Source organism: Eubalaena glacialis, chromosome 4 (genome assembly GCF_028564815.1).
Source record: "Eubalaena glacialis isolate mEubGla1 chromosome 4, mEubGla1.1.hap2.+ XY, whole genome shotgun sequence".
Taxonomy (NCBI): domain Eukaryota; kingdom Metazoa; phylum Chordata; class Mammalia; order Artiodactyla; family Balaenidae; genus Eubalaena; species Eubalaena glacialis.
In genome coordinates, this window is record NC_083719.1 from 89,215,635 (window position 1) to 89,241,147 (window position 25,513).

At 35.8% G+C, this 25,513-nt stretch overlaps 1 protein-coding gene across 6 annotated transcripts in view; it reads left to right on the forward strand.

Moving 5' to 3' along the window:
• FER (FER tyrosine kinase) overlaps positions 1-25,513 on the forward strand; it is a 434,937-nt gene that overhangs the window by 79,162 nt on the left and 330,262 nt on the right. For all 6 annotated transcript variants that reach the window (XM_061189502.1, XM_061189501.1, XM_061189497.1 and 3 more), the window contains one exon: positions 9,968-10,067. In XM_061189502.1, the coding sequence (XP_061045485.1) occupies positions 9,968-10,067 (100 nt within the window). The remainder of the gene's footprint in view (positions 1-9,967; positions 10,068-25,513) is intronic.

Consider the following 25,513-nt stretch of genomic DNA (forward strand, 5'->3'; position numbering starts at 1 on the left):
CTCACAGAGGATCGGTGCCGACCAGCACTCACCAGCCCGAGAGGCTTGTCTGCTCACCCGCTGGGATGGGTGGAGGCCGGGAGCTGAGGCTCTGGCTTCGGAGGTCAGATCCCAGGGAGAGGACTGGGGTTGGCTGCGTGAACACAGCCTGAAGGGGGCTAGTGAGCCACAGCTAGCCAGGAGGGAGTCCGTGAAAAAGTCTGGAGCTGCCGAAGAGGCAAGAGACTTTTCCTTGCCTGTTTGTTTCCTGGTGCGCGAGTAGGGGGGATTAAGAGCGCCGCTTAAAGGAGCTCCAGAGACGGGCGCGAGCCGCAGCTATCAGCATGGACCCCAGAGACAGGCATGAGACACTAAGGCTGCTGCTGCAGCCACCAAGAAGCCTGTGTGCAAGCACAGGTCACTATCCACACCTCCCCTCCTGGGAGCCTGTGCAGCCCGCCACTGCCAGGGTCCCGTGATCCAGGGACAACTGCCCCGGGAGAACACACAGCGCGCCTCAGGCTGGTGCAATGTCAGGCTGCCTCTTCCGCCTCAGGCTCGCCCCGCATTCCTACCCCTCCCTCCCCCGGCCAGAGTGAGCCAGAATCCTCTAATCAGCTGCTCCTTTAACCCCGTCCTGTCTGAGCTAAGAACAGACGCCCTCAGGCGACCTACATGCAGAGGCAGGGTCAAATCCAAAGCTGAACACCAGGAGCTGTGCAAAAAAAGAAGAGAAAGGGAAATCTCTCGAACAGGATCAGGAGCAGCGGATTAAATCTCCACAATCAACTTGATGTACCCTGCATCTGTGGAATACCTGAATAGACAACAAATCATCTCTCCCAGAGATCTCCATCTCAACGCTAAGACCCAGCTCCACCCAATGACCAGCAGACTCCAGTGCTGGATGCCCCATGCCAAACAACTAGCAAGACAGGAACACAACCCCACCCATTGGCACAGAGGCTGCCTAAAATCATAATAAGGCCACAGACACCCCAAAACACACCACCAGACGTGGACCTGCCCACCAGAAAGACAAGATCCAACCTCATCCACCAGAATACAGGCACTAGTCCCCTCCACCAGGAAACATACACAACCCACGGAACCAACCTTAGCCACTGGGGGCAGACACCAAAAACAACAGGAACTATGAGCCTGCAGCCTGCGAAAAGGAGACCCCAAACCCAGTAAGTTAAGCAAAATGACAAGACAGAGAAACACACAGCAGATGAAGGAGCAAGGAAAAAACCCACCAGACCAAACAAATGAAGAGGAAATAGGCAGTGTACCTGAAAAAGAATTCAGAATAATGATAGTAAGGATGATCCAAAATCTTGGAAATAGAATGGAGAAAATACAAGAAACGTTTAACAAGGACCTAGAAAAACTAAAGAGCAAACAAACGGTGATGAACAGTACAATAAATGAAATTAAAAATACTCTAGATGGGATCAATAGTGGAATAACTGAGGCAGAAGAACGGATAAGTGACCTGGAAGACAAAATAGTGGAAATAACTACTGCAGAGCAGAATAAAGAAAAAGAATGAAAAGAATTGAGGACAGTCTCAGAGACCTCTGGGACAACATTAAACGCACCAACGTTCGAATTATAGGGGTCCCAGAAGAAGAAGAGAAAAAGAAAGGGACTGAGAAAATATTTGAAGAGATGATAGTTGAAAACTTCCCTAATATGGGAAAGCAAAATAGTCAATCAAGTCCAGGAAGCACAGAGAGTCCCATACAGGATAAATCCAAGGAGAAACATGCCAGGACACATATTAATCAAACTATCAGAAATTAAATACAAAGAAAAAATATTAAAAGCAGCAAGGGAAAAACAACAAACAACACACAAGGGAATCCCCAGAAAGTTAACAGCTGATCTTTCAGCAGAAACTCCGCAAGCCAGAAGGGAGTGGCTGGACATATTTAAAGTGATGAAGGGGAAAAAACCTACAACCAAGATTACTCTAGCCAGCAAGGATCTCATTCAGATTCGATGGAGAAATTAAAACCTTTACAGACAAGCAAAAGCTAAGAGAATTCAGCACCACCAAACCAGCTTTACAACAAATGCTAAAGGAACTTCTCTAGGCAGGAAACACAAGACAAAGAAAACCCCTACAGTATCAAACCCAAAACAATTAAGAAAATGGTAATAGGAACATACATAGCAATAATTACCTTAAATGTAAATGGATTAAATGCTCCAACCAAAAGACATAGACTGGATGAATGGATACGAAAACAAGACCCGTATATATGCTGTGTACAAGAGACCCACTTCAGACCTAGGGACACATACAGACTGAAAGTGAGGGGATGGAAAAAGATATTCCATGCAAATGGAAATCAAAAGAAAGCTGGAGTAGCAATTCTCATATCAGACAAAATAGACTTTACAACAAAGACTATTACAGGAGACAAAGAATGACACTACATAATGATCAAGGGATCAATCCAAGAAGAAGATATAACAATTGTAAATATTTATGCACCCAACATAGGAGCACCCCAATACATAAGGCAAATACTAACAGCCATAAAAGAGGAAATTGACAGTAACACAATCATAGTAGGGGATGTTAACACCCCACTTTCACCAATGGACAGATCGTCCAAAATGAAAATAAATAAGGAAACACAAGCTAAATGATACGTTAAACAAGATGGACTTAATTGATATTTATAGGACATTCCATCCAGAAACAACAGAATACACACTTCTTCTCAAGTGCTCATGGAACATTCTCCAGGATAGATCATATCTTGGGTCACAAATCAAACCTTGGTAAACTTAAGAAAATTGAAATCTTATCAAGTATCTTTTCCGACCACAATGCTTTGAGACTAGATATCAATTACAGGAAAAGATCTGTAAAAAATACAAACACAAGGAGGCTAAAATACACTACTTAATAACCAAGTGATCACCGAAGAAATAAAAGAGGAAATCAAAAAATACCTAGAAACAAATGACAATGAAAACACGATGACCCAAAACCTATGGGATGCAGCAAAAGCAGTTCTAAGAGCTAAGTTTGTAGCAATACAATCCTACCTCAAGAAACAAGAAACATCTCAAATAAACAACCTAACCTTACACCTAAAGCAATTAGAGAAAGAAGAACAAAAAAACCCCAAAGTTAGCAGAAGGAAAGAAGTCATAAAGATTAGATCAGAAAAAAATGAAAAAGAAATGAAGGAAATGATAGCAAAGATCAATAAAAGTAAAAGCTGGTTCTTTGAGAAGATAAACAAAATTGATAAACCGTTAGCCAGACTCATCAAGAAAAAAAAGGGAGAAGACTCAAATCAATAGAATTAGAAATGAAAAAGAAGTAACAACTGACACTGCAGATATACAAAGGATCATGAGAGATTACTACAAACAACTCTATGCCAATAAAATGGACAACCTGGAAGAATGGACAAATTCTTAGAAATGTACAACCTGCCGAGACTGAACCAGGAAGAAATAGAAAATATGAACAGACCAATCAGAAGCACTGAAATTGAAACTGTGATTAAAAATCTTCCAACAAACAAAAGCCCAGGACCAGATGGCTTCACAGGCGAATTCTATCAAACATTTAGAGAAGAGCTAACACCTAACCTTCTCAAACTTCCAAAATATAGCAGAGGGAGGGACACTCCCAAACTCATTCTATGAGGCCACCATCACCCTGATACCAAAACCAGACAACGGTGTTACAAAGAAAGAAAACTACAGGCCAATATCACTGATGAACATAGATGCAAAAATCCTCAACAAAATACTAGCAAACAGAATCCAGCAACACATTAAAAGATCATACACCATGATCAAGTGGGATTTATCCCAGGAATGCAAGGATTCTTCAATATATGCAAATCAATCAATGTGATACACCATATTAACAAATTGAAGGAGTAAAACCATATGATTATATCAATAGATGCAAAGAAAGCTTTAGACAAAATTCAACACCCATTTATGATAAAAACCCTCCAGAAAGTAGGCATAGAGGGAACTTTCCTCAACATAATAAAGGCCGTATATGACAAACCCACAGCCAACATTGTCCTCAATGTTTAAAAACTGAAACCATTTCCACTAAGATCAGGAACAAGACAAGGTTGCCCACTCTCACTACTATTATTCAACATAGTTTTGGAAGTTTTAGCCACAGCAATCAGAGAAGAAAAAGAAATAAAAGGAATCCAAATTGGAAAAGAAGAAGTCAAGCTGTCACTGTTTGCAGATGACATGATACTATACATAGAGAATCCTAGAGATGCTACCAGAAAACTACTAGAGCTAATTAATGAATTTGGTAAAGTAGCAGGATACAAAATTAATGCACAGAAATCTCTTGCATTCCTCTACACTAATGATGAAAAATCTGAAAGTGAAATTAAGAAAACACTCCCATTTACCATTGCAAAAAAAAGAATAAAATATCTAGGAATAAACCTACCTAAGGAGACAAAAGACCTGTATGCAGAAAATTATAAGACACTGAAGAAAGAAATTAAAGATGATACAAAAAGATGGAGAGATATACCATGCTCTTGGACTGGAAGAATCAACAGTTTGAAAATGACTCTACTACCCAAAGGAATCTACAGATTCAATTCAACCCCTATCAAACTACCACTGGCATTTTTCACAGAACTAGAACAAAAAAATTTCACAATTTGTATGGAAACACAAAAGACCCCGTATAGCCAAAGCAATCTTGAGAAAGAAAAATGGAGCTGGAGGAATCATGCTCCCTGACTTCAGACTATACTACAAAGCTACAGTAATCAAGACAGTATGGTACTGGCACAAAAAGAGAAATATAGATCAATGGAACACGATAGAAAGCCCAGAGATAAACCTTCGCACATATGGTCACCTTATCTTTGATAAAGGAGGCAAGAATATACAGTGGAGAACAAACAGCCTCTTCAATAAGTGGTGCTGGGAAAACTGGACAGCTACATGTAAAAGAATTATATTAGAGCACTCCCTAACACCATATACAAAAATAAACTCAAAATGGATTAAAGACCTAAATGTAAGGCCAGACACTATCAAACTCTTAGAGGAAAACATAGGCAGAACACTCTATGACATAAATCACAGCAAGATCCTATTTGACCCACCTCCTAGATAAATGGAGATAAAAACAAAAATAAACAAATGGGACCCAATGAAACTTAAAAGCTTTTGCACAGCAAAGGAAACCATGAACAAGATGAAAAGACAACCCTCTGAATGGGAGAAAATATTTGCAAATGAAGCAACTGACAAAGGATTAATCTCCAAAATTTACAAGCAGCTCATGCAGCTCAATATCAAAAAAACAAACAACCCAATCCAAAAATGGACAGAAGATCTAAATAGACATTTCTCCAAAGAAGAGATACAGACTGCCAACAAACACATGTAAAGATGCTCAACATCACTAATCATCAGAGAAATGCAAATCAGAACTACAGTGAGATATCATCTCACACCGGTCAGAATGGCCATAAGCAAAAAATCTAGAAACAATAAATGCTGGAGAGGGTGTGGAGAAAAAGGAACCCTCTTGCACTGTTGGTGGGAATGTAAATTGATACAGCCACTATGGAGAACCGTATGGAGGTTCCTTAAAAAACTAAAAATAGAACTACCGTACAACCGAGCAATCCCACTACTGGGCATATACCCTGAGAAAACCATAATTCAAGGAGTCATGTACCACCGTGTTCACTGCAGCTCTATTTACAGTAGCCAGGACATGGAAGCAACCTAAGTGTCCATCAACAGATGAATGGATAAAGAAGATGTGGCACATATATACAATGGAATATTTCTCAGCCATAAAAAGAAAAGAAATTGAGTTATTTGTAGTGAGGTAGATAGACCTAGAGTCTGTCATACAGAGTGAAGTAAGTCAGAAGGAGAAAAACAAATACCATATGCTAACACATATATATGGAATCTAAAAAAAAAAAAAAATCGTGAAGAACCTAGGGGCAAGATGGGAATAAAGACGCAGACCTACTAGAGAATGGAGTTGAGGATACGGGGAGGGGGAAGGGTAAGCTGGGACAAAGTGAAAGAGTGGCATGGGCATATGTACACTACCAAATGTAAAATAGATAGCTAGTGGGAAGCAGCCCCATAGCACAGGGAGATCAGTTTGGTGCTTTGCAACCATCTTGAGAGGTGGGGTAGGGAGGGTGGGAGGGAGGGAGATGCAAAAGGGAAGAGATATGGGGATATAAGTATATGTATAACTGATTCACTTTGTTGTAAAGCAGAAACTAACACACCATTGTAAAGCAATTATACTTCAAATAGATGTTAAAAAAAATTATTCTGATACTTTTCTCTGGATAATGAGTATTTGGCTTATGACTTGATGCATATCTATATAGGTGTGTATATATATATATACATATATGTATATGTAAATATCTTAATATATGAAAGATAATTAAAGGAGTATTTTAAATTAAAAAAAATACAGTAATCAAGATAGTTTGGTATTTGTGAAAGACAATAGACAAACAAATAGATCAGTGGAACAGAATAGAGAGGGAGAGTCAGAAGTAGATCCACATAATTGTAGTTAACTGATCTGTGACAAAGGGGCAAAGTCAACACAGGGGAGAGAAGTTAATATTTTCAACAAATGGTGCTGGAACAAGGGACCTCCATGTGTAAAAAAATGGATCTAGACACATACTTTACACCAGTCAGAAAAATTAACTCAAAATGGATCACAGATCTAAATGTAAAATGTAATACTACAAAACACCTAGAAGATAAATAGGAGAAAACCTAGATGACCTCGGGTATGAAGATGACTTTTTAGATACAACACCAAAGGCATGATCCATGAAGAAATAATTGATAAGGTGGAATTCCTCAAAATTTTAAAACTTCTCTGTTTTCCTTCCTTTCTTTCTTCCCTCCTCCCTCCCTGTACCGCATGGCTTGTGGGATCTTAGTTCCCTGACCAGGGATTGAACCTGGGCCCTCAGCCTTGAGAGCACAGACTTCTAACCAGTTGACCACCAGGGAATTCCCTCCTTTCTTTCTTTTTTAAAACATTATAACTCCACAGAAATGTGTGTGACACGTGTTGCAAATGGCAAAGGAACACATGAGTTTTCATTCAGAGAAATTCTACTTAACACTGGACGTGAGTCATGGTATGAAACTGTGCCTCCAATCTCAAAGGGTATGGCATCTTTAGTACAGAATTTAAGGGACAGTAAGAGCATTGGAAGTGAAACCCAAAAGGGTCTCAGGCACACTCTGGGTGGTCTTTAAGCAAGTATGGAACTATAATGACTTCATAAGTTTAAAAGATATAATGAACTCAAAGCAGCCTGATAGGCAAGATAAAATGAACCAGATTGGCAAAATTCTCAGACAGGTTTCAACAACAGACATCAATGTGATACAACAGTTTAAAAGTATGCAAAATGGAAAATAGTTCGAGCCCCTGAGACCAGAGCAGTAACTGTGATGGGCAATCACGCAGATGGAAGTGTCCATATTTCTTGCCTGCTCCAAGCAATATATATATGATATATATTATATATATATATCATATATATTGTATTCAGGTTCTCCTCAAAAAAATAAAAAATAAAACTTCTGCTCTGCAAAATACAATATCAAAGGAATGAGAAGATAAGCCATAGACTGGGAGAAAATATTTGCAAAGGCACATTTGATAAAAGACTGTTATCTAAAATACACAAATAACTCTTCCCTGGTGGCGCAGTGGTTAAGAATCTGCCTGCCAATGCAGGGGACATAGGATCGATCCCTGGTCCAAGAAGATCCCACATGCTGCGGAGCAACTAATCCCGTGAGCCGCAACTACCGAGCCTGCACTCTAGAGCCTGCGAGCCACAACTACTGAGCCCATGCACCGCAACTACTCAAGCCCGCGTGCCGCAACTGCTTAGCCCACGTGCTGCAACTACTGAAGCCTGCGTGTCTAGAGCCCGTGCTCCACAACAAGAGAAGCTACCACAATGAGAAGCCCGTGAACCACAACAAAGAGTAGCCCCCGCTCGCTGCAATTAGAGGAAGCCTGCGCCCAGCAACGAGGACCCAACACAGCCAAAAATAAATAAAATTAATAAAAAAAAATACACAAAGAACTCTTAAAAGTCTACTAAGAAAACCAGCAACCTGATTAAAAAACAAACACCTCACCAAAGAAGATATACAGATGGCAAATAAGCACATAAAAAGTTGCTCAACATCATATGTCATCAGGGAAATGCAAATTAAAGGAACAATGAGATACCACTACGCATCTATTAGAATGCCCCAAATCCAGAACGTTGACAACACCAAATACTGGTGAGGTTGTGGAGCAACAGGAACTCTCATTCATTGCTGGTGGGAATGCAAAATAATCCAGCCACTTTGGAAGACAGTTTGGCTGTTTCTTACAAAATTAAAAATACTCTTACCATAGGACCCAGCAATTGAGCTCCTTAGTATTTACCCAGAGGAGTTGAAAACATATGTCTACACTAAAGCCCACACATAGCTGTTTATAACAGCTTTATTCATAATTGTCAAAACTTGGAAGCTACCAAGAAGTCCTTTAGGAAGTGAGTGGATAAACTGTAGTGCATCCAGGCAATGGAATATTATTCAGAGCTCAAAGGAAATGAGCTACCAAGCCACAGAAAGACATGGAGGAACCTTAAATGCATATTACTAAGTGAAAGAAGCCAATCTGAAAAATATGTATGATTCTAACTACATGATATTCTGGAAAAGTCAAAACTATGAAGACAGTAAAAAGATCATTGGTTCCCAGGGGTTAGTGAATAGGTGGAGCACAGAGGGTTTTATGACAGTGAAACAACTGTGTGTGGTACTATAATGGTGGATACATGTCATTATATGTTTGTTCAAAACCATAAAATGTACACCAAGAGTGGAACTTAATGTAAACTATGGACTTGTGTGATAATGATGTGTCATTGTAGGTTTATCAGTTGTAAAAATTTACAAACATACTCTAGTGGAGTATGTTGATAATCAGGGAGGCTGTGCATGAGTGAGGGTAAAAGACAACTGGGGAATCTCCGTACTTTGTGCTAAATTTGGCTGTGATACTAAAACTGCTCTAAAAGGTAAAGTCCATTAAAAACAAAATGTTAACCAGTGAGGTTCTTTTTAAAAGGGAATGATTTGAACTCATTTATATCTATATCATAGTTGTAGATACTTTTGTTTATTTACACAGTGCAATCCTCCATGCTGTCAAGAACATTTGTGATGCAGAATTTGTTTAAAGTGGGCTCTGGGATTTTCTTCCAAGTTGCTTATGCCCCTTTAGCAAGTTTCTAATGCTGCTAATTTCTTACTCTTCTCAGAAGGCTTATTAGAAGTTTTTCAGATACAATCTAAGACTCTCAATTTTTTCTCAAATGCTTGTTATGGCTTTTTGACTACAGAGTCAAGGACTTGGATTTGTCTAGCCTTTCTGTAGAAATAATAACCAAATTCATGTGTGCATGCAGTGACCACTGTCATGATTGCTGCCTGGCCAGCAATGATTGTTAGGTGCATCTTTTCAGAGATGTTACAATGTGAAAAAAAAAATCATGTTAGAACTGGTGAATTATGACAACTCAGAGTTATTCTGTACAATTAAAATAAGTATTTTAATTTATTTTTTTATTAGAGAAAATATTTTTGTACACAGCAATTAATTATTGGCCTTTACATTTTAGATGATGACAGCACTATTTCATGATCTGCTCTTCTTTTAAAGAAATGTTTTTTTTTTCATATGCTGTTGAATTTATCACTGATTTCTAAGCTAATTTTAGTTTATTGGTTATAATTTTATATTAAAGAGCACCTCTGACCCATAAGCAGTAAAATATGCATCTGTTAATGCTTTGGAATTTAAGTTCTCGACTGATATAAATTTAAGCATTAAAAAATGTTTTTTCATTTCTCTTTTTGACAGGTCACAAAGACAGAATTAGAGAAATTAAAAACAAGCTATAGACAATTAATAAAAGAAATGAATTCTGCCAAAGAGAAATATAAAGAAGCTGTAGCTAAAGGTATGATGCAATTATGAAAAATGTTTATTTTAGTGATTTTTATTCTTATCATTTGAAAGTTATCTTTATAAGTGGTGGAATGATTCCACTTGGACCAATTCACATTTTAAAAATATTAAAATAAGCCAAAATAGACTAATTACCAAACTATGTAATAAGTATTTCTTTTTTTGTTTTGTTTTTTTAAAATAATGGAAACTATTTTTGAGTAGTTCATACTATTAATAGAATTATGCAGTACTTGTAATAGAATGCAAGGAATGTTTAAATTTTTCTCATAGGCTTCAGATTTACTTATTTAATTACTGAGTACTAAATAAGAAAAATAAAGTTGTATTTGTTTTAGAAGCTTTTATTGATCCTCTTTTTACCTGTATTTAAATGCCATTAAAATCACAAGTCATTTTATAGCTTAGTTTTGCTTTCATAGCTTAATTTTATATCTATATTGTACTAAAATTTTCATAATAAGCTTTGGAAGTAAATGGAAAGAGAAACATTATGTTTTAATCAAAGCTTTGTGGTTATAGTTTTTAAATGTGACTAGATAGTCTTCATATTTAGATTTTTTTTAATTATAAAATTTTTGTTGTTTTCTGGTTAAATAGAAGCATTATTAGCAACTCTTTTTAAAACATTTTTTTAATTATTAAATTTACCTTTCTCATTTATTAATGTATTTTCTCTTTTTCTTTTACTTGTATATTATTTTGTCGTTTGGTTGAGGTAAATGAAATAAACAGCTCCTATATTTGGATATACCTTACACAATGAAAATACTGTGTTTTTGTTGTTATTCCCAGTAGACTAGAAGAGAGACTGATTTAGATGCAGTTTCCCCCCTTCCTCCCTTTCTGTCTCCCTTTCCGTCTCCCTTTCCCTCCTCCTCTTGCTCCTCCCTACTTCCTTCCTCTCCTTCCTTCTCTGTCCCTCCCCTTCTCTCCCTTGCCCTCCCTTCTCCCAGTATTCCCTTCAGCATTTACTTTGTGTCTCCCTTTCTCCCTGTCTCCATCCCTCCCACATTTATTTCACGTTTCTGCTTCTTGCAGTGTTTCTAGATGAATTAGTATTCACAGTTTACTTATTTTTACTTATTTTTCATGTACCTCAACCAGCATTTTGAGATTATGATCTCTTTTTAATGCAAACATATCTTTTAAAATGCTTCTGTAATTCAGTTATGTAAGTTATTTAAGTGAAGAAAAGAAAAAATGCAATAGTGGAAAGATGAGTCAGGCTTTGGAGTCAGATAGTCTTAGATGTAAGTTCCAATGTTGTATGATTATTTCATAATTTTCAAACTTTGTATACCTAAGTATTATTCCTTTTTTATTTTAAAGAGTGCTTTATATAATCAAGAAGTATTTACTGAGCATTTGCTATCTTTAAGTTATTGAGATTCAAACATTCAAGGAGCTTACCCACTTCTAGTTGATATTCTAACTTGGGAACTGCAAGTCTTTACTGTTTTTCAAAATTTAGTCTTTATACAAGGGATCCCTTGCTAAACCATCAAGAGTGATTCAGAAATAGTTTTGTACATTGAGCATTACTACTCAATCTGTCAAAGGGTTATTTTTATAAAGTTCATTACATAATGCTTGGCTAGCATTCTCAAATTAGTTTCCTATATTATAAATATCCACATATTAAATTCACCCAGAACAAGTGGTGACTTAATCCAACTATATTGTAATCCATCTATGCGAAGTATTTCACACTAGGTCTATATCTGTTGGAGAATGATTAGTTAGGAAAAGAAGTACATAATTACTCCCAAGTGTTTGATACCTACTTTTAAAGACATAGTTTTTGTTTAAAAAATGAAATCTAATTCTGATATCATAATAAAGTTTTAAATAGTTCTTGTGCCTAAAGTTAATATTATCAAAGATTATTCACAGGTAATAATTGTTCTTTATTACTTATCTTTATTATTTATTATAGAGATAAAATACCATTCAGTGTTGTATCAGTAGTAAGAAGGCAACTAGAAAATCTGAAGACCGTAGTTTTAATTGATCTTAAGAAATGTATTATTTGACTGAGTCTCCTGAAGTTAAAATATGTGAGCTTATTTACATTTTCTTTCTAAAGGTATTAGTGATAGTACTTTTTTATTTTCAAGAATTTGATTACTCCCATTAAATCAATTTATAATGTATAGAGTATATACTTTTAAAGTAAGTTCTTATATAACTATGTAAATACGTGAGACATATGTGAATTCCCCTTTTATAATCACAACTATCTTTATACTCATGATTACATGAAAAAGTATAAAATTATATTTTTGAAAATTTTGTATCTGTTTTCAAACTCCTTCTTCTACCTTTAACATGGAAATAGGTTTTTTTTGTGAAGTTATTTACTCTTTATAAGGATGGTGTGTTGGCAAATTCTTCCAACATTTACAGGCTTTATGTCAGAACCTTAGTTTATCTGGAGAGGCCACACCAGGCCATTTCTGGAATGGGCTCTAGGAATTGCTGGGGCACTGGTGGTGGATACCCAAGCTGTGGCTCTGGCATTCAGAGTCGTTGCTTTAGACATTAGGGGGTCTTGGAAAAGCTATTTAAAAACCCAATCTGATATATAGTGTCCAGCTTGAGAAGACAAGGCTTTGGGGGAGATAGGACCCAGAAATAGCTCCTATAGTAAGTAAGGGTTAAATTCTGGATTTGATCAAGAATTGGTTTGGAATCAAGGGTTCAGTTACTGCAACTGGAGGTTCAGCAGCAGTAGCAGATCAGCTGGAAGCCTAGGTTAATACTGAAATTCCAAACTCCTGACCCCTGCTGTATGGATTAAACAAAATACTTTAAATTTTCAATGTTAGAATTTATATCCAAAGGAACACTGATTTATGTTGTCTAATGTAAAATATAACATTCATTTGTAATATGAATATAGCACCATTTTAGTTAAATTTTTTGGTATTGAATAATATACCCTAAATATCAAAGTCATTTTGCTCTGTGCTGTGTCAAGGGAACAAATGTTTGTCTTAAATTGACTTGGACTAATTTGGACATTAGTCTATTGATTATTATTTATAACATGTATGCTGAGAACAACAAAAATAATTTTAGCCTATTGAGCTGAAGTTAATAGAGTGTTTCATGATAGTGTGGAATAATAAGTTCTTGAATGCAAAATACACAGGTTTTACTTTCCTATAGCATATTAAGTTCTGAATACTTTTAGTTGGTTAAACACATTGTTAGGTTTGCCATAAAACAATTTTGTGAATCCATAAAGCTTGTGTCCAAACTAAGGTTCTGACATAATGGCTGTAAATGAAAACATTTGCCGTCACATCATCTTTATAAAGAGTAGATGACTTCTCAAAAGAACTCCTATAAGATCATATTGTCTATGAACAAAGACAGTTTTCCTTTTCCTTTTCAATCTGGATGTCTTTTTTTTTTCTTTTTCTTGCCTAATTGCCCTAGCTAGACCCTCCAGTATAGTGTTGAACAGACATAGAAAGAGCAAACATGTTTGCCTTGTCCCTGATCTTAGGGGAAAGACTTTCCTCATAAATATGAAGTTAACTGTAGTTTTTCAAAGGTTTTTCTTTTTTTAAAAAATTAATTAATTAATTAATTAATTAATTAATTAATTAATTAATTAATTTTTGGCTGTGTTGGGTCTTCGTTTCTGTGCGAGGGCTTTCTCCAGTTGCGGCAAGCGGGGGCTACTCTTCATTGCGGTGCGCGGGCCTCTCACTATTGCGGCCTCTCTTGTTGCGGAGCAGAGGCTCCAGATGCGCAGGCTCAGTAGTTGTGGCTCACGGGCCTAGTTGCTCCGTGGCATGTGGGATCTTCCCAGACCAGGGCTCGAACCCGTGTCCCCTGCATTGGCAGGCAGATTCTCAACCACTGTGCCACCAGGGAAGCCCGGTTTTTCCTTTTATCGGGTTGAAGAAGTTCCTTTTTATTCCTGCTTAAGAATGGATGTTATATTTTGTCAAATACTTTTTCCATATCTGTGGAGATGGATATTTTTTTTCCTCTTTTACCTTGATATGGTGAATTATTTTGATTGATTTTTAAAATATTATACCAACTTCACATTCCTGGAATAAACTCCTCTTGGTTATGATGTATTATTATTTTTTATGTTGTTTGATATGGTTGGCTAAGTTTTTTTGGATTTTCAAATTTGTCTGTTTCTTTTAATATCTTTGTCTCATTTTTGTATAAGGATAATACTATCCTCTGCATGTGCCCCCTCTTAGAAATATTTGTGTTTAATTCTTAATATTTCTTAAATATTGGTAGAATTCACTTGTGAAGCCATCTGGGTCTGCTTGCTTAATTATTTTCTTTTTTGCTAAGATTTTTAAACTCTAAATTCAATTTCTTTAATTGATATAGGCTATGCTGTTTATCTTTTTCTTTGAGTTTTAGTAGGTTGTATCTTTCAAGGAATTGTCCATTTCATTTGTTTAATTTATTGGTACTAAGGTGTTCAGAATACTCCCTTATCCACCTTTTTATATTTGTAGAATCTGTGGTGATATTTTTTTTCCTCATTTTTGTTATTGGTACTTTGTGTCTTCTCTTTTTTTCCTAACCATTTTGGCTAGAGGTTTATCAATTTTATTAATCTTCTCAAAGATCGGCTTTAGGCTTTATTTTCTTTCTATTTTTCTGCTTTCTATTTAATTGATTTATCTCTAATCTTTGTTTTTTTTTTTTCCTTCTGCTTGCTTTAGGCTTAGTTTGCACCAGTTTTTCTATTTTTTCTTTTTTTTTTTTTTAATGTGGAAGCTAACTAAGATCATTGATTTGAGAATTATCTTCTTTTCTAATATAAGCATTTAGTGCTATGAATTTCCCTAAGGACTGTTTTAGTAACATTCCATACATTTGTATATATTGTGTCTTCATTTTTCTTCAGTTCAAAATACTTAAAGTATTTCCTTTTGGCCTTTTTTTTTCTTTGATACATAGGTTATTTAGAAATGTATTTGGTTTCCTAAAATTTTGACATTAAAAAAAGTTTCTATTTTTCATTTATAATTTAATTTCATTTAGTCTGAGAATATTCTTTTTGTGACTTTATTCCTTTTACATTTATGAATACATGTTATATGGCCCATAGTATGGTTTATCTTGGTAAATGCTTCATGTGCACTTGATAAGAATATGTATTCTGCTGTTGTTGGTTGCAGTGGTCTATATTGCTATCTTGGGCCAGTTGGTTAATAGTGTTATTAAAAATTTTTTATGTTGTTATGGATTTTCTGTCTACTTGTTCCATCAATTATTGAGAGAGGGCAATTGAAATCTCCCACTGTAATTGTAGATTTGTCTATTTCTTCTCATAGTTTTGTCAGTTTTTTGCTTAATGTATTTTGAAACTCTTGTTATTGGGTGTAAAAGTAGTCATGATTGTTGTATCCTCTTGATGCCCTGACCCTTTTGTCATATGAAATGACCTTTATTATCCCTGGTAGTATTCTTTGCTGTGTTATCTGTTCTATCTGATATTAGTATTAGATACTTTGATTAGTGTTTACATGATATATCTTTTTTTCATCCTTTTACTTCAACATTTTTTAGTCTTTATATAGTTGAAGTGCATTTCTTATAAGCAGCATATAATTAGGTCTTGCTTTTTTATCTTGATAATCTTTACATTTTAATTAGGATAGTTAGACTATAGTTAATGTGACTGATTTTGACAATGTTAGGTTTAAATCTGTCATCTTGCAGTTTTTTTTTCTCTTTGTTTCATCAGTTCTTTACTCTCCTTTTCCTTTTTTCTGCCTTCTTTTGGATTAATTGAAAAAAATTTATTAAGATTCCCATTTATCTCCTTTGTTGTCTTATTAGCTGTAACTTTTTCTTTTGTTATTTTATCTTTGCTTTACCATAGTGTACCTTCAAGTGATATTATATCACCTTGTGTATAATAAGGAATCCTTACACTGGTATAGTCTTCCTATATTTGTGCTATTGTGATATATTTTACTTTTGCATATGTTTTTAAGTTTGTACTATATTGTTAATATTTTTGTTTTTGTTTAGTCAAGTATCTTTAAAATTATAATAAAACATCTTATATGTTTATCCATGTAGTTATCTTTCCTAGCATTCTTTATTCCATCTGGTATCATTTTACTTTTGCCTGAATGACTTACTTTAACATTTCTTGTAAGTGTACACGTAGTAAGTTCTTTCAGCTTTTGTACATCTGAAAAAGTTTTAATTTCACCTTTGATTTTGAAATATATTTTTGTAGGGTATAGAATTTTCTTTTAGCAGGTGGTTTTTTCCCTGTTGGGTCTTTAAAGATGTTGCCCTTTGGTCATGTCAAGGAGAAATCTGTTCTCATATTTTTCTTTGTTGCTCTGCATGTTTTATATCCCTTTGGCAGCTTTTAGGATTTCCTTTTTATTGTTGATTTTGAGCAATTTGATTATGATGTGCCTTCCTGTAAGTTTTTTTTTCTCCTTCTGTTTGTGGGTTTTGAGCTTCTTATACCTGAGAGTTTATAATTTTCATCAAATTTGGAAAACTTTCAGCCGTTATTTCTTCATGTATATTTTCTGTCTACGTCTCTCTTTCTGCTGTCCTTTGAAGGCTCCAGTTACATGTGTATTAGGCTGTTTGTATTTGCCTCACAGCCAACTGATGGTCTGTTTATTTTTTTCCCCTTGTCTTTTTTGCTTTCTGTTTCATTTTGGTTAGTTTCTATGATTATATCTACAATTTTACTAATCTTGTTTTCTGCAGTGTCTAATCTCCCTTTAATCTCATGTAGTATATTTTTCATCTTAGGCATTATAGATATTGCCTGGATAATTATGATGTGGGTCTTTTCTTAAATCATCCATGTGTCTACTTAACACATTAACTTAAGTTTTACAGTCTTAGTGGACTTCATCATCTTTCTTCATTTGTTCTGAAAGTTGTTATGAGTTTATTCACTCCCAGATTTCTTTTTGGTTCACTGTAATCTCCACTTTTCTTTTTCCCCCAATTCATTCCCCCCCGCCCCGACTTCCCCACCCCTTGGTGTCCATATGTTTGTTCTCTACATCTGTGTCTCTATTTCTGCCTTGCAAACCGGTTCACCTGTACCATTTTTCTAGATTCCACATATATGCGTTAATACACGATATTTGTTTTTCTCTTTCTGACATACTTCACTCTGTATGACAGTCTCTAGGTCCATCCGCATCTCTACAAATAACCCAATTTTGTTCCTTTTTATGGCTGAGTAATATTCCATTGTATATATGTACCACATCTTCTTTATTCATTCATCTGTCGATGGGCATTCAGGTTGCTTCTGTGACCTGGCTATTGTATATAGTGCTGCAATGAAAATAGAGGTGCATGTGTCTTTTTGAATTATGGTTTTCTCTGGGCATATGCCCACTAGTGGGATTGCTGGGTCATATGATAATTCTATTTTTAGTTTTTTAAGGAACCTCCATACTGTTCTCCATAGTGGCTGTATCAATTTACATTCCTACCAACAGTGCAAGTGGGTTCCCTTTTCTCCACACCCTCTCCAGCATTTGTTGTTTGTGGATTTTCTAATGATGCCCATTCTAACTGTTGTGAGATGATACCTCATTGTAGTTTTGATTTGCATTTCTCTAATAATTAGTGATGTTGACCAGCTGTTCATGTGCCTCTTGGCCATCTGTATGTCTTCTTTGGAGAAATGTCTATTTAGGACTTCTGCCCATTTTTGGATTGGGTTGTTTGTTTTTTTAATAGTGAGCTGCATGAGCTGCTTATATATTTTGGAGATTAATCCTTTGTCCGTTGATTTGTTTGCAGATATTTTCTCCCATTCTGAAGGTTGTCTTTTCGTCTTGTTTATAGCTTGCTGTGCAAAAGCTTTGAAGTTTCATTAGGTCCCATTTTATTTTTGTTTTTATTTCCATTACTCAAGGAGGTGGATCAGAAAAGTTCTTGCTGTGATTTATGTCAAAGAGTGTTCTTCCTATGTTTTCCTCTAAGAGTTTTATAGTGTCCAGTCTTACATTTAGGTCTCTAATCCATTTTGAATTTATTTTTGTGTATGGTGTTAGGGAGTATTCTAATTTCATTCTTTTACATGTAGCTGTCCAGTTTTCCCAACACCACTTATTGAAGAGGCTGTCTTTTCTCCATTGTATATCCTTGCCTCCTTTGTCCTAGATTAGTTGACCATAGGTACCTGGGTTTATCTCTGGGCTTTATATCCTGTTCCCTTGATCTGTATTTCTGTTTTTGTGCCAGTACCATATTGTCTTGATTACCGTAGCTTTGTAGTATAGTCTGAAGTCAGGGAGTCTGATTCCTCCAGCTCCGTTTTCTTCCCTCAAGATTGCTTTGGCTATTTGGGGTCTTTTTTGTCTCCATACCGATTTTAAGATTTTTTTGTTCTAGTTCTGTAAAATTGCCACTGGTTATTTGATAGGGATTACATTGAATCTGTAGATTGCTTTGGGTAGTATAGTCATTTTCACAATGTTGATGCTTCCAATCCAAGAACATGGTATAACTCTCTATCTGTTTGTGTCATCTTTGACTTCTTTCATCAGTGTCTTCTAGTTTTCTGAGTACAGGTCTTTTACCTCCTTAGATAGGTTTACTCCTAGGTATTTTATTCTTTTTGTTGCAGTGGTGAATGGGAGTGTTTCCTTAATTTCTCTTTCAGATTTTTCATCATTAGTGTATAGGAATTCAAGAGATTTCTGTGCATTAATTTGGTATCCTGCTACTTTACCAAATTCATTGATTAGCTCTAATAGTTTTCTGGTAGCATCTTTAGAATTTTCTATGTATAGCATCATGTCATCTGCAAGCAGTGACAGTTTTACTTCTTCTTTTCCAATTTACATTCCTTTTATTTCTTTTTCTTCTCTGATTACCGTGGCTAAAACTTCCAAAGCTATGTTGAATAATAGTGGTGAGAGTGGGCAACCTTGTCTTGTTCCTGATCTTAGTGGAAGTGGTTTCAGTTTTTCACCATTGAGAATGATGTTGGCTGTGGGTTTGTCTTATATGGCCTTTATTATGTTGAGGTAAGTTCCCTCTATGCCCGCTTTCTGGAAAGTTTTTATCATAAATGGGTGTTGAATTTTGTCAAAAGCTTTTTCTGCATCTATTGAGATGATCATATGATTTTTATTCTTCAGTTTGTTAATACGGTGTATCACATTGATTGATCTGCGTATACTGAAAATCCTTGCATTCCTGGGATAAATCCCACTTGATCATGGTGTATGATCCTTTTAATGTGTTGCTGGATTCTGTTTGCTGGCATTTTGTTGAGGATTTTTGCATCTATATTCATCAGTGATATTGGTCTGTAATTTTCTTTTTTTGTAGTATCTTTGTCTGGTTTTGGTATCGGGGTGACGGTGGCCTCGTAGAATGAGTTTGGGAGTGTTCCTTCCTCTGCAATTTTTTGGAAGAGTTTGAGAAAGATGGGTGTTAGCTCTTCTCTAAATGTTTGGTAGAATTCATCTGTGAAGCCATCTGGTCCTGGACTTTTGTTTGTTGGAAGATTTTTAATCACAATTTCAATTTCAGTGCTTGTGATTGGTCTGTTCATATTTTCTATTTCTTCCTGGTTCAGTCTTGGAAGGTTATACCTTTCTAAGAATTTGTCCATTTCTTCCAGGTTGTCCATTTTATTGGCATAGAGTTGCTGGTAGTAGTCTCTTATGATGCTTTGTATTTCTGCAGTGTCCATTGTAACTTCTCCGTTTTCATTTCTAATTTTATTGATTTGAGTCCTCTCCCTCTTTTCTTTTTTTTTTTTAAATAAATTTATTCATTTATTTATTTATTTTTGGCTGTGTTGGGTCTTCGTTTCTGTGCGAGGGCTTTCTCTAGTTGCGGCGAGCAGGGACCAGTCTTCATCGCGGTGTGCAGGCCTCTCACTATCGCGGCCTCTGTTGTTGCGGAGCACAGGCTCCAGATGCGCAGGCTCAGTAGTTGTGGCTCATGGGCCCAGTTGCTCTGCGGCATGTGGGATCTTCCCAGACCAGGGCTCGAACCGTGTCCCCTGCATTGGCAGGTGGATTCTCAACCACTGCACCACCAGGGAAGCCCTCTCCCTCTTTTCTTGATGAGCCTGGCTAAAGGTTTATCAACTGTGTTTATCTTCTCAAAGAACCAGCTTTTAGTGTTATTGATCTTTGCTATTGTTATCTTTGTTTCTATTTCATTTATTTCTGCTCTGATCTTTATGATTTCTTTCCTTTTACAAACTTTGGGTTTTGTTTGTTCTTCTTTCTCTAGTTCCTTTAGGTGTAAGGTTAGATTGTTTATTTGAGATTTTTCTTGTTTCTTGAGGTCGGATTGTATTGCTATAAACTTTCCTCTTAGAACTGCTTTTGCTGCATCCCATAGGTGTTGGATTGTCGTGTTTTCATTGTCATTTGTCTCTAGGTATTTTTTGATTTCCTCTTTGATTTCTTCAGTGATCTTTTGCTTATTTAGTAACGTATTGTTTAGCCTACATGTGTTTGTGCTTTTTACATTTTTTTCCCCTGTAATTCATTTCTAATCTCATAGCATTATGGTCGGAAAAGATGTTTGATATGATTTCAATTTTCTTAAGTTTATCGAGGCTTGATTTGTGACCCAAGATGTGATCTATCGTGATGAATGTTCTGTGTGCACTTGAGAAGAAAGTGTAATCTGCTGTTTTCAGATGGAGTGTCCTATAAATATCAATTAAATCTATGTGGTCTATTGTGTCATTTAATGCTTGTGTTTCCTTATTAATTTTCTGTCTGGATGATCTGTCCATTGGTGTAAGTCAGGTGTTTAAGTCTCCCACTATTATTGTGTTACTGTTGATTTCCTCTTTTATAGCTGTTAGCAGTTGCCTTATGTATTGATGTGCTCCTATGTTGGGTGCATAAATATTTACAATTTTTATATCTTCTTCTTGGATTGATCCCTTGATCATTATGTAGTGTCCTTTTTGTCTCTTTTAACATTGTTTATTTTAAAGTCTATTTTATCTAATATGATTATTGCTACTCCAGCTTTCTTTTGATTTCTATTTGCATGGAGTATCTTTTTCCATCCTCTCACTTTCAGTCTATATGTGTCCCTAGGTCTGAAGTGCTGCATTTAATGTTGTCCAAGAGGTCTCTTAGGCTGTCTTCATTTCTTTTCATTCTTTTTTCTTTATTCTGTTTGACGGCAGTGATTTCCACCATTCTGTCTTCCAGGTCACTTATCCTTTCTTCTGCCTCAGTTATTCTGCTATTGATTCCTTCTGTGTATTTTTCATTTCAGTTATTGTATTGTTCATCTCTGTTTGTTTGTTCTTTAATTCTTCTAGGTCTTTGTTAAACATTTCTTGCATCTTCTCAATCTTTGCCTCTATTCTTTTTCCGAGGTCCTGGATCATTTTCACTATCATTATTCTGAATTATTTTTCTGGAAGGTTGCCTATCTCCATTCATTTAGTTGTTTTTCTGGTGTTTTATCTTGTTCCTACATCTGGTACATAGTCCTCTGCCTTTTCAGTTTGTCTGTCTTTCTGTGAATGTGGTTTTCATTCCACAGGCTGCAGGATTGTAGTTCTTTTTGCTTCTGCTGTTTACCCTCTGGTCAATCCCCACTTGTTTATGTTGTAGGAAATATACATCATCTTTACCTATATACTTATATGCACATCCTTCTTCATATTGCCATGTAGTACCTTTTTCCAAAGTTAAAAAATATTTTTTAAGAGTAAATGTATGCTAATTTTATAAAAAATAAGGAATACCATATTGAACCAGATGGTATTGAATTAAGTGAATTTAAGTATGATTTTGCATTGAAGTTTTTTAGCTTACTTGAAGATATATTGAAATATTAGAAAAGATGGTCAAAATAACTGCTTCACAACTATGTATTCTGATGGCTAGAATTACACTATGGTTTAATATTTACCAAGCCTCAAAATACCCACAAAGACATTTGTGGGGCTTCTCTTACATGGGTAGAAGTCTGAATGCTTCTGCTTTATTGCACATCATATTCAGGAAAGAAACAAGACAGGATGAGCTCTTCCCCATTGTACATGCGCATACCGGTCAGCCTAGAGAAGTTTGAAAGGAGCTCTCTTCACCCCTTTTATAACAAGAGGAGGGAAACAAACTCCTTTTCAAATTCTTTTTTCTCTATGAGAAACAAAGAAGAATGCTAAAGGATTGGTAATATCCCTGATTATTTACAAGCCCTCACTTACCCTAAGCAGACATAGTAAGAGGGTACCTACTGCTAGAACTGTTGGGAATTAGTTGGAAGACTCATTCAAAAGTAAATTTTTCTCTAATTGAGAAGTAGATTTTCTTAAATTGCCTCTTATGAATTGCGTATTATGAATAGTTCTGTGATATTTTATAGCCAATTAAAGTTGATTAGATCCATTGAGTTTTCTCTTTAGAGTACTTTAATTATGAAAACCAGTTTGAAATGAGTCCAGACTTGAGACAGATGGTTAAATTCATGTTTAAATAAATCTAAATTTAAAAAATGAATAAAACTTTGAAAAGGCTCTTTTAGTTGATTTCCTTATTTTGAGTCCACTAAGAATGGCAACTGGCTTTCTTATTTGATAATCACCAAATCTTGGAGATTTTAAAAAATCAGAATCATGTATGGATGATGCATGGAGGTCCTCTAGAAAAGTACTCCAAAATTCAAATTTACCTCTCAGTTCAGCATATGAAAGAAATACATTTTGGATACATGACCTACTAAAGACCAAAGTAGAGTTCAGGCTATGTTTATTGGTCATCAGTTTTGTTGAAATGACCTGAAAGTGGGAGGATTTGTCTTTTTTTGGACCTACTTATTAATACATGATCTATCAGCAGCTACCTTATGGCATGAATGCTTTTCAGTGAATGGAGCTTAATATGATAGGACCTTTACAAGGTCATAAGGAGTAATGGCGCTCTTAGTTATTAATCTAATTTGCATTGGGTTAAAGCTGCAGAAACTGGAGTGACAGCTGTAATATTTGCATCAGATGCTGAGATGTTATGTGGGATGGAATATGCTACATGATTAATTTATATTCTGCAGATAACTTCCTAAAAATAATATGAAAGTTCAATAATATGATTTGTCCCTATTTTGCTTAGTTTTATTAAGTAAACAAAGCTAAGTTTCATATACAACGAGATTAAGAGAAGTTATGTCCTTTTGCTGATTTTCCTCTATATTTTATAGGTGAGCTCCTTAACAATATTAGTTTTGGACTTGATTACTAGAAAGATGATATAAACAGATGCAGAAGGTAAAATTGTAATCTTTCTATAACTTTTAATTTTAAAAAAATTATTTAAGTTTAAATTTATTTTTTTAAAGTAAGAACTATATTAATTTGTGCATTTTCTTGTTATGTGCCAGGCACTGTTATTTGCATAACTGATCTTGTAGATAACAGAACACATGGAAATCCCTGTCTCCTTGAGCTTACATTTTAGATCAGAAGATAGCTAATTAGTAAAATAAATAAATGAAACATATGGTATGTTAGGTGGTAAACGGTACAGTGGAGAAAACATGGTAGGTAGATAGGATGTTGAGAGGATGATCAGGTTAGTTGTCATGGAGAAAGACATTTAAATGAAGAGTGAAAGAAGTGAGGGAGTGAAGCATGTGATTACCTGGGGCAAAGAGTACTCCAGGTAGAGGGAAAAGCCAAAGCAAAGTCATTGAGATGGGATCATGTGTGGCATATTTGAGGAGTGGTATAGACACCTGTGTGGCTGGAACTGAGGGATTGATAAAGGAAAGGTGTGGAGGTATGAGATGAGGTCAGAGAGGAAGAATGATGGTGGGTGGTACGGGAGGCACAGCTTACGCCGGATCTTGCTGGTTCTTTTAAAACCCTTGGGCTTTTACTCTGAGTAAGATGGAAAACCATTGGAGGGTTTGAGCAAAGGAATGACATGAACTTACATTTTAACAGGATAATTCTGGTAGCTTTGTTGAGAATCATATGAGTGGTTGGGGAAGGATGTAAGTAAGATTACTTCTAGGCTATTGGAGTAATACAGACAAGGGTCCATGCTGGCTTGGACCTGGGTGGTAGCAGCAGAGGTGATGAGAAGCGGGCAAATTCTGGATACATGTACAATTGATTCTTGTTATTTATGGTAGTTATATTCAAAAAAGTCACTGTGAATACTAAATTAGCATTAGCTGATTACTGAATCATTTCCCCTGGTGAGCATAGCATAAGGGATTAGGTCCCTTTAAGCAGGGTCACAACATTTTCGACAGTTGATCAATACATCACTTTGTTTTTTGTGTGTTTCTGTTTAAAGACACCTTCTTTAATATATATTGTTGACTCATTAACATTGAACTCACAGCTAGCAGTACTATAACTCACGACTAAACAAAGCTATCTAACACGTATTTGCTCTATCAGGGACATCACAGCCTCCTTGAGCATAAGAATACTAGGCAGCACTTCAGCACTCTGCTTGGGGGTCATTTTAAAATCAAAGTTACCATCGAAAAGCACAAAAATGCAAAAAATGTGGAACTAAATAGACTACAGAAAGGAGTTTACAGTAGAAGAGCTGAAACAAAAAGGCCGAGCATAGCTTTTCAACCTCAGTTGAGAATGTTTGTATCAGGTGACTCCTTTGCTGCTCTGCATGTGTGCATGTCCATGATTGACCTGAAAAGCAATGTGTGTATCAATTTTGGGATTAAAAAGAAATTTTAGGCAGTAGGTCTGAATTCATGGAAATATGGAATCCATGGATACTGAAGATTTATTATATACTGAAAGTAGAGCTTAAGGATTTGCTGATGAATTAGATGTAGAGTGTGAGAGAAAGAAGTCAAGAATGATTCCAATATTTTTGGCCTGAGCAATGGGAAGGATGGCATTGTTGTTACTGAGATGGAGAAAAATATAGGAGGAGCAGATTTGGAGGTGAAGATCAGGAGTTTGGTTTTGAGATTCTTATTAGACATCTAAGTGGAGATGTCAGATTTGCACTTGGATCTCTAATTTTGGAGTTCCAGGGAGACTTCTGGGGTTGAACTACCAATCTGATTGTTAGTTGATATTTAAAGCCATGAGATTTGATGATATTACAAAGGGTGTTAATTAAGATAGAAAAGAGTCCTAAGTCTGAGCCTAACATTAAGAAGTCACAGAAATGTGGAGGAAATTGTAAAGAAGACTAAGATAAAAGGAAAACCAAAAGAATATATTATTCTGGAAGCCAGATGGGGTGAAAGGATTTCAAGGAAGAACAAATGATCACGTGATTTGCAGTTGCGTGCTGCTAAGACAAAAGATGAGGACTAAAGTTTGGATTTAGCAAAATGTATATTATTGGTGACTTTGACAAGAACAGTTTCAGTGGAACAGTAGAAGGAAACACCTAAATGGGATGGGTTTAAGAAAGAATGAGAAGAAAAAAACTGGAGATAACTAGT